General features: G+C 36.6%; 1 protein-coding gene across 2 annotated transcripts; it reads right to left on the reverse strand.

The window, feature by feature from the left end:
- Positions 1-4,914: 4,914 nt before the first annotated feature.
- On the reverse strand, positions 4,915-7,662 carry LOC123386877 (olfactory receptor 11H6-like). Of its 2 annotated transcripts, XM_045067485.1 has the most exons (2): positions 7,652-7,662; positions 4,915-5,851 (listed from the first exon to the last, which is right to left on the reverse strand). In XM_045067485.1, exons 1-2 carry the CDS (start codon positions 7,660-7,662, stop codon positions 4,915-4,917), a joined length of 948 nt encoding a protein of 315 aa, XP_044923420.1. The 2 variants fall into 2 exon arrangements, with proteins under 2 accessions (XP_044923420.1, XP_044923421.1); XM_045067486.1 differs by lacking the exon at positions 7,652-7,662 and having other exon boundaries at positions 4,915-5,859.
- Between the last annotated feature and the right edge of the window lie 6,435 nt (positions 7,663-14,097).

Genomic DNA, 14,097 nt, shown 5'->3' on the forward strand with positions numbered 1-14,097 from the left:
TGTAAGAGTTTGTATGTCACATGCTTTTTTCTCCTAGGTAAGTTGCTAGGTGTGTAACAGCTTTATGAAATGGTAGATACATACTTAATATTTTAAGAAACTGGCAAGCTGTTTTCCAAACTGCTTGTACCATTTTACATTCACACTAGCAGTGTATGAAAGCTCTGGTTCCTTTTTATCACCACCAACATTGGTAGAGTTGTTCTTTTTAATTGTAGTGATTCTGGTATATATATGGTGGTAGCACATCGTGTTTTTAATTTGTAATTCTGTAATGAGAAGTGATGTTGAATAGATTTTCATTTGTTTGTTTTTCATTTGTATATGTTCTGTTCTGTGTGTGCTCAAATATTTTCCCATATTTTTATTGGGCTATCTGCTTTATTATTATTGATTTTTTTTTAATTTTTAAAATTTTTAAAATTTTTTAAAAATTTCTTTTCAGCGTAACAGTATTCATTGTTTTTGCACCTCACCCAGTGCTCCATGCAACCCGTGCCCTCTATAATACCCACCACCTGGCTCCCCCAACCTCCCAACCCTACCCCTTCAAAACCCTCAGATTGTTTTTCAGAGTCCACAGTCTCTCATGTGAGAGACTTCCAATTTCCCCCAACTCCCTTCTCCTCTCCATCTCCGCATGTCCTCCATGTTATTTGTTATGCTGCACAAATAAGTGAAACCATATGATAATTGATTCTCTCTGTCTGACTTATTTCACTCAGCATAATCTCTTCCAGTCCCGTCCATGTTGCTACAAAAGTTGGGTATTCGTCCTTTCTGATGGAGGCATAATACTCCATAGTGTATATGGACCACATCTTCCTTATCCATTCATCCGTTGAAGGGCATCTTGGCTCTTTCCATAGTTTGGCGACCGTGGACATTGCTGCTATAAACATTGGGGTACAGATGGCCCTTCTTTTCACTACCTCTGTATCTTTGGGGTAAATACCCAGGAGTGCAATGGCAGGGTCATAGGGAAATTCTATTTTTAATTTCTTGAGGAATCTCCACACTGTTCTCCAAAGTGGCTGCACCAACTTGCATTCCCACCAACAGTGTAAGAGGGTTTCCCTTTCTCCACATCCCCTCCAACACATGTTGTTTCCTGTCTTGCTAATTTTGGCCATTCTAACTGGTGTAAGGTGATATCTCAATGTGGTTTTAATTTGAATCTCCCTGATGGCTAGTGATGATGAACATTTTTAAGGGAAGTATCACATAAACATCAGCAGTAACTAAGTCTCAGGAAGGCCCTGATAAAATAAAAAGTCATTCTGTGCATCTGGTGTTTTCTTGGCAGCATATACTACTCATGCCAATGATGTATGAATGCTTTCTTAGGAAAAGGCAGAGGGTGCATGTATAAGCTATCAGCAGTGCAGCTGTTAGCAGCCTATGGCATGTGATCTCAGGTTGGTTCAGCTTGTCAAGGTGATTCTCAATTTCACAGATTACTATTCTGCTCTGGAGGGTGATTTGTTCCCATCAGACTGTGTGCAAGAAAACCACAAGCAGGAAGTAGTTGGTCTCTGTGGATGCTGAATATCCTTTTACTGTGTTTTAATTTTCCTCTTTTTCTACTTCCAGCATCCTGAGGGCACTGTTCTCTCACTGCCACTCACCTCAGGATCTGCCCTCTAGTGTCCTACAAATTCCACTCACTATCGTCTTAGGGTTAAGTTAGAGAAATGAAATACACCCTCTCTTTATTAGCCGAGTAAGCATTTTATCTTCAACATTTAAGAGGAAAGTTTCTAAGGAAGTAAAAGAACAAAACCAATGAAAAAGCATTTATTCAGAATACAGGTAATTAAATTATTTTCCTGAAAGTTTGAATAATAAAGTTTACTGGATTTATGTACTCCTTCTCACCAGTAACCCATCCCCTACATCTCAATTATATCAGGAGTAACTTTGCCCAAAACTTTCCAGCTATATTTTTGTTCCCACTCTTTCCTTCAACCTCTCACTTTTCTTTGGTAACAGTTGTGACAGCCCTGTACGGGTATATTAATTCCAGTTCAGAAAGAATCTAATTGTGTTATGTTAGTCACCATACAGTAAATCACTAGGTTTTGACTTAGTGTTCCAAGATTCATTGTTTACATATCTTAAGACAATTATTGCGATATCAACAATTCCTTCCATTCTTTTGAATCGTTGTTGAAACTCAACTTCTATATCACAGACGAGAACTTTGTTGTCCAAATAAGGGGTCATTAATCTTTGATTTGTGTGAACATGCTATTAGCTCTAAATTTTATTCTGAGGGTATTCTGGGTTAACTTTTGGATTAAGGCAGAACTTCAGAAAGCTAATATGTGGATCAAAATGATTAGCTCTGGGAAGAACTACTACTCATGAATTACACTTCTATATAATGCTTTTGCTTCTTATTGAGAATGTTATAAGAAGCATCTATATTGACCATATTATATCTATGTATCTTTGTTTGCATGTATCTTTTTGTTATTATCATCATCATCTCTCTGTTCCAGATACTTTTGGGGACCAATGATCGCTGTATTTCTCAGTTATCCTAATGCAAATCCCTGTGAGAGAAATTATTATAGGATTAAGAGCCAGTAATTTACCTTTCCCTGTGAACCCACTTGTTTTCTTTTTATACTGAATGAAAACCATCTAACAAATAATTTTCCCAATTTCTTACTTTGTTTCCCCATTCCTCATAACACATTTCGAGGCTTGACTTTAATATCAGCATAAGATCATATCCAAAAAGTATCATTTTATTTTTTCTTTCTAAGTTCATATTTCTCTTATTCTTTCTTTTAGTCCTCCTTTGTTATGTCAGATCCTTAATGAAACAAGGTGGAATATAGTATAATAAAGGCATATATAAATAAAGGTGTAAGTAAATAAGTTGTTCTAAGATAAGAAGAACTTATGAAGTTGTCAAGATTTTTATTAAGATGAGGTTTTTAAGCTTTCCTTTATATTACTAGGCTGGCTTTCCCAGCAGTTCAGATAAATCACTATGTATTGTGGTCTAGAAGGTTCTGGATGATCTGATCTCTCCTACCTCTCCAGCCTCATACACCAACTAGCTTCTGGATAGCCAAATAAACTCACATTCTTTGAAAATCCCAAACTTTTACCTGTACTTACATGGAACTTGGTTCCCCTAGAACTTTGCATAACATATTTTCTGACTTTTAATGATCACCTCCTAATAATGTCATTCTCTAACCATTTCATGTAAATTACCCCCATCTACCCAAACATTTTCTATATTCATATATTCATGTTTTATTGAGAGATAGTTGACATACGACATTATGTTAGTTTCAGCTATACAATGTGAAGATTTGATATATGTGTATATTATAAAATCATCACCCCAATAAATCTAGTTAACATCTATCTCTACACATAGTTACAAATTTTCTTTCTCCCTTATTCTTTGTTATACAACTATGATTAACTGGAATTACAGACTTAATGTGTTTATCGGATTATTAATTTGTCTCCCACACTAGAATGTAAATTTCACAAAGACAGGGACTTTATCTTCTACATTTATTTAATTCAGGGCAAATCACAGATATAATTATATGTTTATGGAATGATGAAAAGTGTCAATCACAGACATTAGCTGAACAACTTATTTTTGACTATAGTTGAGTCAAAGAACAAGGAGTGGTCATTAAATATCTCTGCATCTGTCTTTATCTCAGTCTCTTAGACTCACTGGCTTTAGTCTTTGTTTGGCTTTACTTCTTTTGGGTTGTGGACTCTACTTAAACTTTCTTCACATAAAACTAATCCAAACTGTAATGCCACTACATGATTGTCTTCTTTTAAAATGTGGACTCTGAGAAACAGAGAGTTCTGGAGGAGTGGGGGTTGGGGGTTGGGAGAGCCTGGTGGTGGGTATTATGGAGGGCATGTATTGCATGGAGCATTGGTTTTGGTGCATAAACAATGAACCTTGGAACACTGAAAAAATAAAGTTAAATTAAAAATAAGATTAAAAAAATAAAAAAAATGTAAACCTATTTCCAGGTACCTTAATTATCTTGCATAGGTAATAAAAGTTAAGAAGAATATAGTCTAGTCCTTATTTTTTAAATGGAGGTATCAAAATTGATGTAGGAAAAGAAACTAATGCTACTGTCACAGATGTTTGATTCACCTATCATACTCACTGCAGCTTTTTCACTTTTCCCAGCTAAGGCAGTATTTTATTTTTCTGCGTCACATATTTATTTTAAATAGTAGCTCTGTAAGAGCAGTTTGTAAATTGGTGTTGGTCTCAGTGCATCAGAACCACCTGAGTAATATTAAAATAAGGATTTCTAGGAGTCCACTTCAAAGATTCTGATTTAGATTTGGAGAACGGACTGGGAACCTTTCCCTAAGTAATTATGAAACAGGTTTGGGAAACAGTGCTTCAGATCATTGTCAATCTTTTGGATTTAAATTAAATAAAAATTTTGGCCAAATTGTGGTTGGATTCTTGCTAGTTTCTTTTTATTTGAGCTATAAAGATATGAATACTCTTCTATGGAGTAGAGTAGAGTAGAGATGTTTAAGCAAGAAAAAACAAGTGTAAGAATGAATGAACTTAATAGAGGTCAGGAAGGCATGAAGCTAGGGACTGTGATAATAATCATAGATAAATGGACAAGCAGTTATAGGAAGTCAGGATAGAAAAAAATTTTGAAGTCCAAATATCCAGGTCATTTATTCAAATTATGATCTATGAAATCCTGATTTGAGGGAAAGGTGTGATTTAATTTGACATACTGTTGTCCATTATGTAACCTAGCAGGAATAGATGAATTTGAGTCTGTTTCAAGGGACAAATGAATAAACACCTACTTTTTAGGTAGGAATGGAAATAGGGAAAAGAATTAACTGTGATTTTGACCATTTCATGAACTCTCATTTGCTTTGACTAATTCCTGTGCACATATGAATTTTTCTCAAGGCAGCTTTCATGTCTTTGTTTCGGAGACTATAGATCAGGGGGTTTATAAGTGGGGTCACTGATGAGTAGAACAAGGTTACAATCTTCTGTATCCCACCTGGATTACCAGAGGTTGGGCTGATGTACATTATCATGAGGGTTCCATAGAAGAGAGACACCACAGCCAGGTGGGAACCACAGGTAGAGAAGGCCTTACGTCGGCCAGCTGCTGAAGGGACACGCAACACTGCTCTGAGAACCAGGGTATAGGACCCAAGGATGAAGAACAAAGTGATGAAAATAATAAGAGAGCTCAATATAGAACAGGAAAGCTCAATTCCAGGGGCAGGGATGCAGGACAGGGCCAGTAGAGGCCCAGGGTCACATACAAAGTGGTCAATGGTGTTGGGGCCACAAAAAGGGAGTTGTGTGATAAAATAGATAGGGATCGGATAGCATAGGAAAGCTGTGACCCAGCACAGAGCCACCAGGTTCATGCAGAGGTGGTTGTTCATAATGACAGGATAATGGAGAGGCTGGCAGATGGCCAGGTAACGATCAAAAGCCATAAGGGGAAGTATGAAGGTCTCAGTGGTGCCCATGGAGAAGAAGAAGTAGAATTGGAAGAAACAAGCCATGAAAGAGATGGTTTTGGTCTCAGATAAAAAGTTCTTCAACATACTGGGAATAGTTGTATTGACATAGCAGATCTCCAGGAATGAAAAGTTGGCCAGCAAAACATACATGGGGGTGTGAAGCCTGCAATCAAGCTTCACTGCACAGACAATGGCCCCATTCCCCATCAGTGTCAGGATGTAGGACACCAAGAACAGCATGAAGAGGATGACGTGAACCTCTTTGGAGCACGGAAAACTCAGGAGTATGAATTCAGTCACTGTGCTGACTCCTGACCTATTCATGGCTTCCTAAGGGGAGGAGAAGAAAAGTGACAATGACAAAGGTGGTCTTATTCTTTCATCTTCAAGATTATTTCCTTTGTGGAGATCTCTAGCTCCCTTAGATTCATTCTATTATTCCATTAAATTAATAAGATAACTATGCTGCTGAAGTCTGTGAATTTCAGAGAGTGCTTGGTATGATCAGACTTTGAAACTTTGTATTCTCTCATTTCTCTTTCAGAGTTTTCTCACAGTAAAAGACAGGATGTTCTGTGATAAGCAGCTTGGAGAAGGTTGATGACAGCACTCACAAATGTAAGTAGGTATGAACATCATGTATCTTTATCTATAGATTAAGAGCTATATAGACCCTTGTTATTGGACACAGAATTTCAATTTCTTAAATCTTTGAAATTAGAGACACAAATGTTAGGCATCAGAAAAGGGAGAAAGGTAACAGCACACAAATCTTTATGCATTTCACTGTTATTCTGGATCAGTGTTGGTGTCTTAAGGTCATCTGAACAGCTGGACAAAAGGCATCACACGTACCATCTATTCTTCAGTGTTCGATGTGGTTTGTTAACTCAATGAAAATTTAAACTCCCAGACACCTACATAATGGCTTTCATATCAGCTCCGTCTTCTACCTGCTGAATTAAAATACTTCTGTAAAACCTTGGTCTAGGTTAAATCTCTATTTATAGGCAGAAAACCTGAGCAATGTATCTGGTCTATTATTTAAGGAATTTTGAGGGTTTTGCCTGAAGTGTCACTTAAGTGTCCTAGAAGGCCTCTGTCCTTCTGGTTATGGATAGATGCAGAGGCTCACAAACATCAGATACTCCTAAGCAGAGGTCTCTAGGAACCAAGAACAGTGCTGAGAGCCATAAACTGTCCCTCTGGACAAAGATTCCCCTTCCACTTCTTCACCCCCTTTGTCACACCCCTCCTACTCTAGCTGTGGAAGATTAGCATTGTTGTGGGAAGCTGAAGGAGAATTTTTGTGAAAACTTGCTTGTCTGAGACTTAGGTGTTGTGTGAGTTCCATGGTGAGAAAAGCAAAACAAAGCCTATGAAATTGCCTACAATTCTGTTGTTAGTAGTTTGGTCTTATTAATTTATTTTAGGATCCCTTCCATTAATGAGGGGCAGTCATCATTTGGGCCTAAATGACCCAAGTGATGTGACTGAGTGATGATATTGGTTCATAAAATATAATGCAGAATGGAGATCCAGTTGCCTTTAATAAAAATATTCTGGCTGAGAATATTTATGTATGAGTTATAAAATGCATTACTTTCCAGGTTGTGTAATGCCCATAGCTTTGAGGATGATCTTGATGATTGCAATTAGTGACATAAAGCATTGGAGTCATTCAGAATTTTTCACATCACACTTCACTGTAAGGCTCCTCTTTGTGACTAGATAATGATTGGCAAAACCAAACTGTGAGTTAATTCTTCTGTAGCAGGAATTCAGAGAAATGCAGAAGCCAAAGAAACCATGGGGAAAGAAATGTAAAAGGAGGAAGTATTTGTTGGTCATTGTGTATGAGACTTGCAAGGCTTTGTGAGCCATGTGGGAGTGAACTCACCACCCTGGAGTGTTCAGTCATGTTCTCCCTCCTTGAGATACATGGATCATCTGCTCTGTGGCAGAGCCGAAAATGCTAAAGTCAGGGAGAGCTGAAGTTTTTTGGGCCCTGCTCTGCACAGCCACTTTGTCAGTCCTTTCCAGATGTCACTTCACTCACATGCTATTTCCCCCACAAACCTGGTTCTGACTGGATGCACTTTTGGTTAATAAGGACAGACTTTTCATACTTCCTCATCTTCATCTCTCTCACTTCCCTGTTGCCAGCCCTCTCAGTTGTAATGATGAACCTTCTTATATTCTTTATGTAATGGGAGGTGCTACTTTTTCCACAACCATATAAAAGAAGGCAGAGCTACAAGGCACACCTAAGAACTGTCCTATATTTGTATGTCTTCTGAACCTACCTCCTTACAGATCTGGCACGTGGGACTTGAATCTTCTGTTTTCACTGCAGCAGAAGGCAAGCATGATGGAGGGCATGACATCCCGGGTAGAGAGCAGCCTAGAGAAAGTGCTTACATTGCTGTACATATGATACTGCTTTGGAGAGAAATTGGCATATTTGTTGCACAACAGGACACTTATCTGTGTTGCTCTGAAATCTGTCTGATTCCCCCTAGGGGACATAGTCTTCTGTGAATTCCAAAAGCGAGAATTCATGAGAAGATTGTCAGTTATTTCCCTAGTGTTCCCTTCCCTCAGGAGCCACTTGATTGGCCTTTGGGGCTCAGTTTGTCTAGTGGTGATCAGATAGATATTCTTATGGTTTTCCTAGAACAGATGTTTATTTTGTTGTTTGGACAGGTTACTCTTTTGATGGTGCACTTGCTATAGTGACACCAGTTGAGCTGGGACATGAGCTTTTTATTTATTTATTGTTGTTTCACTTTCAATTTTATTCATATTTTTGAACCTGCTACCAGTTTTAGATTCTCGTATATGTCAGTATCAGAGTCATGTCATCAGATTTCTCATTCTCATTCCTATTGATTCACTCCGTGAGTAGAAAGGAGTCATTCCTTCTTATAATGACAAGTTTTCTCCCACATTCACCCTGTGCTTCTAATATGACGCTGATAAGTAAATTCCATTTCATGGTGAACAAGTCCCAGGAGGAGAGAACATGGAGTATGGGATGGAATGCCAAAAATTCTAGAAGACACCCCCGCATGTAGCCCTTTAGGTTATTTCAGAGTGTTTTAACAGATGGCCCTAAAGGTTGGCATGATTAAGGAAAAAAAAAAAAAGGTTGGCATGTTGTTGAAATTTTCTTTCTTCTTTCAAGTGAGTTATTGCTGAGAGAGATGAAGCAAACTTTCAGACCCTTTCATTTTTATTAATTTTATGTCTATGTGTGCATGTGTACATGGGTATGGGTATACCTAGATGACATATTTCATAATGTTTTCCTTCTGTTATTGGTTTGGAGCCATCTGTAATGAGACTGTACTCTTGTTAATAATTTTTTGTTGGCTACAAAGCATCAATGAGCAAAAGTTTAATGAGGGCTTATGACTTGAGGTCTGCTTATTCTCTCAGCATCATTTCTGTAAGGTGGAAATTTTTTTTTCTTTTAAGTGGTTACACCACTTTTTGAGTCATGAGAATTGATATCCTTTTATGAATAAGAGCCAGTTTTTTGAGTGATTTATTCATTGAAAGTCTTTGATGTTTGAATGCACAAAGAATTTTCTTGACACTGAAGTCTGCCTAAGGACACTAAGTTCTGCCAAAATTATGATTTGGAAGCCAAGATTTATCTCACTTTTGTTGGGTGGATGGTGCCACACCAGATACTTGAAGTGAAGTATTAAACTGTAGAATTTAATTGGAGGGAGGTGAAGGACTTTGGTCTTTTTAAAAAAATGTATCTATAATTACACACAGACACACAAATATGTGCATACTATATGTATTTCCCATATATATATGGCCTTATTCTCATCCCCCCTTCCATTAACCTTAAAAACCAGCAGCGTTGAACCATGGTATCTGTGAAAACCAGCAGACTAGCAGTCACTGGAGAGGGAAGACTGGGTTTGTAACTCCTCAAAAAACCTCATCACCAGAGAACTCTCACTATTCCGCTCATCATCTAGCTGCCTAGAAAAGCTGCATTTGTGTAGGACTTGTTATTTCGCCTCAATCAGAGTTTGATCAGTGGGAAAAGCGCTATCCCAGGATATTTTTGAAAATAGTGAAGGCAGTTGTTTAACATTGCAGCTGTTTGGGACAGTGTTATTAGGTGGGATAAATGGGAAGCTGGAAAGAAAAACAACAACAACAACATAAAAAGTATGTCTGGGGACTGAGATGTCTATAGTGATCTTTGAAATATCCTAGTGTATTCTTGGAGATCTAGAAGACCACACACATGTGAAGGGCTGTGTGACTTAAGAAGGCCATTATGTTTTACCCCCTGGGGCTGCATCTGAGGCTCTACTCAAGTAGAAAATGAGAGTTAATGCAGAGTTATAAACTGCTGGAACCCTGAAGCTTTGTCCTAATACAGAGCCCCTCTGCGAAGGGTGAGTAACTTTTTGGTTAAAGGTGTTTAAAGAAATCTCCATGTAATTATGATCTGACCACTACATTAACCAGACAGAGACTTCAGGAGCTACATATAAACAGATGATATAGACTTTATAGAGTTAGCACACACACACAAAAGTCATTGAAGAAACAAATAGCATCCTCAGTTTTCAGAACAACCACATGAAACAACAAGAGCAATACTTGCAGAAGTTGGGAAAATTTGAATTTTGAGTTGCCACATTATATTATTTAAAATATCCAATTTTAGATGAAAAAAAAAAAGACATGCAAAGAAACAGAAAAGTATGGCCCATAGATGTGATGAGCACTGGGTGTTATATGCAACTAATGAATCATTGGACATTATACAAAAAACTAATGGTGTACTATATGTTTGCTAATTGAATTTAAATAAAAAAAAAGCCCCCCAAACAGCAGTCATTAGAAACTATCCTCAGAGGAGTCCAGATGGGGACTTACTAGGCAAAGAGTTTAATCTTTTATAAACAACTTCAAAGGTTTGAAGAAAATTATATCTAAAGAATTAAAGGAAATTATGAGACTGATATCTCACCATGTAGAGAATATTAATAAAGAGATACAAATTATAAAAAAGAACCAGATGGAAACTCTTCATTGAAAAGTACGGTGACTAATGAAATATTTAATAGAGGGGTTCAATAGAATATTTGAGTAGGCAGAAGAAAGAATCAGCAAATTTAAAAATAGATTGAGATTATCCAACATGAGAAATAAAAGCAAAAAAAAAATGAACAGTTTTAGAGAACTGTAAGATACTATTGGGCATATCAACATATAATGAGAGTCTAAGAATGAAAAAAGAGATAAAAAAGTAAAAAGGAGGAGGAAAATACTCAAATAATGGCTGAATATACCCCAAATTTGATGAAAAATATGAATCAACACATCCAAGAAGCTTAATAAATTTCAACTGGATAAATTCAGAGATCCAAGTCTAAACACATCAGGGTCAAACTCTTGAAAGAAGGCTGAAAAAATTGTGAAAACAGCAAGAGAAAAACAACTCATCACATAGTAGTGATCTTTTTTTTAAAGATTTTATTTATTTATCAGAGAGAGAGGGGGGCAGAGAGAGTGAGCACAGGCAGACATAATGGCAGGCAGAGGCAGAGGAAGAAGCAGACTCCCCGCTGAGCAAGGAGCCCGATGTGGGACTCGATCCCAGGATGCTGGGATCATGACCTGAGCCGAAGGCAGCTGCTTAACCAACTGAGCCACCCAGGCGTCCCATAGTAGTGATCTTATAAGATTAACAGCTGACCTCTTATTCAAAACTATAGAAACCAAAACAGAGTGAATTGGCATTTTCAAATGGACTGAAAGAAAAAGATTGTCAACCAGTAATCTTATATCTAATAAACCTTTCTTTTACAGAAGAAAGAAAAATTAAGACACCCTCAAACAAAAATGGAGAGAATTTGTTGCTAGCAAACTTGCATTACGAGCAGTGTTAAAAGAAGTCCTTCAGGTAGAAAGGTAAGGACTAGACTTGAATCTATGTAAAAAAGTAAAGATAAAGAAGATGTGGTTCATATATACAATGGAATATAACTCAGCCATCACAAACGATGAATACCCATCATGGATGGAACTAGAGGGGATTATGCTTAATGAAATAAATCAAGCAGAGAAAGATAATTATCATATGGTGTCACTCATATGTGGAACATAAGGAATAGAATGGAGGACCACAGAGGAAGGGAATGAAAGCTGAATGGGAGGAAATCAGAGAGGGAGATGAACCACAAGAGACTATGAACTCCGGGAAACAAACTGAGGGTCACAGAAGGGAGAAGGGTGAGGGGTTGGGGTGGCTGGGTGATGGGTATTAAGGAGGACACATGTTGGGATGAGCGTTGGGTATTATATGCAACTAATGAATCATTGAACAATACATCGAAAACTTAAGATGTACTTAGGTGCCTGGGTGGAGTAGTCGGTTAAACATCTGCCTTGGGCTCAGGTCATGATCCCAGGGTCCTGGGATTGAGCCCTATATCAGGCTCCCTGCTCTGTGAGGAGCCTCCTTCTCCTTCTTCCCAACTTGTGCTCTATAGTTTTCTCTCTGTATCTCTCCAATAAATAAATAAAATCTTAAAAAAGAAAAACTTACAATGTACTATATGCTGGCTAACTGTACATAATAATAAAAAAAAACCCTAAAGAACACCAATAAAGAATAAACAATGAAGGTAATATAAATGTACATTTACTTGTAATTCTTTTCCTCTCCTAATTCAAAAGACAACTGCATAAAACAATAATTTTAAAACTGTGTCAATGAGTTTAAAATGTATAAAGATGTCATTTGTAGGACAATAAAAACATAAAGAAGGGAGAGAAAAGAGGTACATTGAAGCCAAGTTTTTTAATACTATTTTTTATGAGATTAGTGATTTTTATTTTATTTTTTAATTTAATTTTATTTTTTCAGTGATCCAAGATTGTTTATGCACCACACCCAGTACTCCATACAATACGTGCTCTCCACACTTGATTAAGATGAAACCAGTAAGAAAATAACTCTAAAAATATATCAAAGAAACAAAAGGTGAATTAAAATGGTATAAAAATATATATTTTGCACAAAAGAAGGTAATAATGGAGGAAGAGAATTTCAAAAATAAAGAAGAGGAAATAATCTTTCCTACTCATTTTATGAGGCCAGTATTACTCTGAGACTTAAACCAGTCAAAGATGTCACAAGTAAATAAAACTATCAATGTTCTTTATGAACATAGACAAAAAAAAAAAACCTAAAAAAATACTAGTAATATGAATCCAGTAATACATAAAAAATACATGACCATGTGTATCAGGAATGCAAGGTTAATTTCACTTTGAAAATCATTTAGTCTTATTTACCATATGAACAGAATAAAGACAAAAATATATGATCATTTCAATAAATATCAAAAAAGCATTTTACAAATTCCAACATTCTTTCATGATAAAAATCTTAAAAAAAGAGAAAGGAAGGAAGACAGACCTAGGAATAAGAGGGAACTTCTTCAACCTGATAAAAGGCGTCTATACCCACTTCTAACCTTACATCTAGTGCTGAAATAGTCAGGGCTTACCTATCATGAGGAATAAGACAAGGATGAATATTCTTTATACTTATATTTAATATTGTACTGAAAGTTCTACTCCTCAGTAAGAAAAAGAAATAAAAAGCATCCTGATTCCATTTACAACAGCATCAAAAAGAATAAAAATCTGACAATTTAATTTAGCAAAACAACAACAACATCAAAAAAAAAAAAAAACAACAGCAAGACTTGAGTCTTGCTTGAGCACTGTTGCAAGAAGTTACTATAAATCTAAATAAATAGTGATCCCATGTTATTGAAGGAAGATTTAATACTATTAAGGTGGCAATACTCCCTGAGTTATTGTCAACAGAAATTAATGACTTGACCTCCATGTTTTTTGTGTCCTGAGGGCTTATTTCTTTTTGTTACTGAAAGATATTCCAGTGTATAAGTGTATTAGAGTTTGATGTCCATTCACCTACTGAAAGACTTCTTCATTGCTTCCAGGTTTTGGTAATTATGAATAAAGCTACTGTAAACATATGTGTGCAGGTTTTCTTTGTGGGTATACGTTTTTGGTGAATGCCTGGGGGTGCAGTTGCTTCCTGGTTTGGTATAATTAAGTGTAGTTTGAAGGAACCTGCCAGATTTTCTTCCAGGGTGATTATATCATTTTGCATTCCCAGTGAATGGCTAGTGAATGGCAGTTCTTGTTACTCTGAAATTTTGTCAGCAGCTGTTATTGTCAGTTTTTGGATTTTGGCCATTCCTGTTAATGGATAGGATAATGGTGAGCCCATAGAATGAGGAAATATTCCCTTTGTTTCTGTTTTCTGGAATACATGTGGAAAGTTGGTATCATTTATTTGTTAATTCATGAGTAAAATCATCTGAACTTGTTGATTGTGTTTTTAAAAGGTTATTAATTTACTTTATATAGTTATAGATAGTAGATACACACTTAAGGATACTAGAGGTATAGATATAGATATATTCAGATTATCTATTTCTCCTTGTATGAATTATAGTTTGTGTCTTTTATGGAATT

Source organism: Mustela putorius, unplaced genomic scaffold (genome assembly GCF_011764305.1).
Source record: "Mustela putorius furo isolate JIRA1106 unplaced genomic scaffold, ASM1176430v1.1 tig00003896_pilon_pilon_pilon, whole genome shotgun sequence".
Lineage (NCBI taxonomy): Eukaryota > Metazoa > Chordata > Mammalia > Carnivora > Mustelidae > Mustela > Mustela putorius.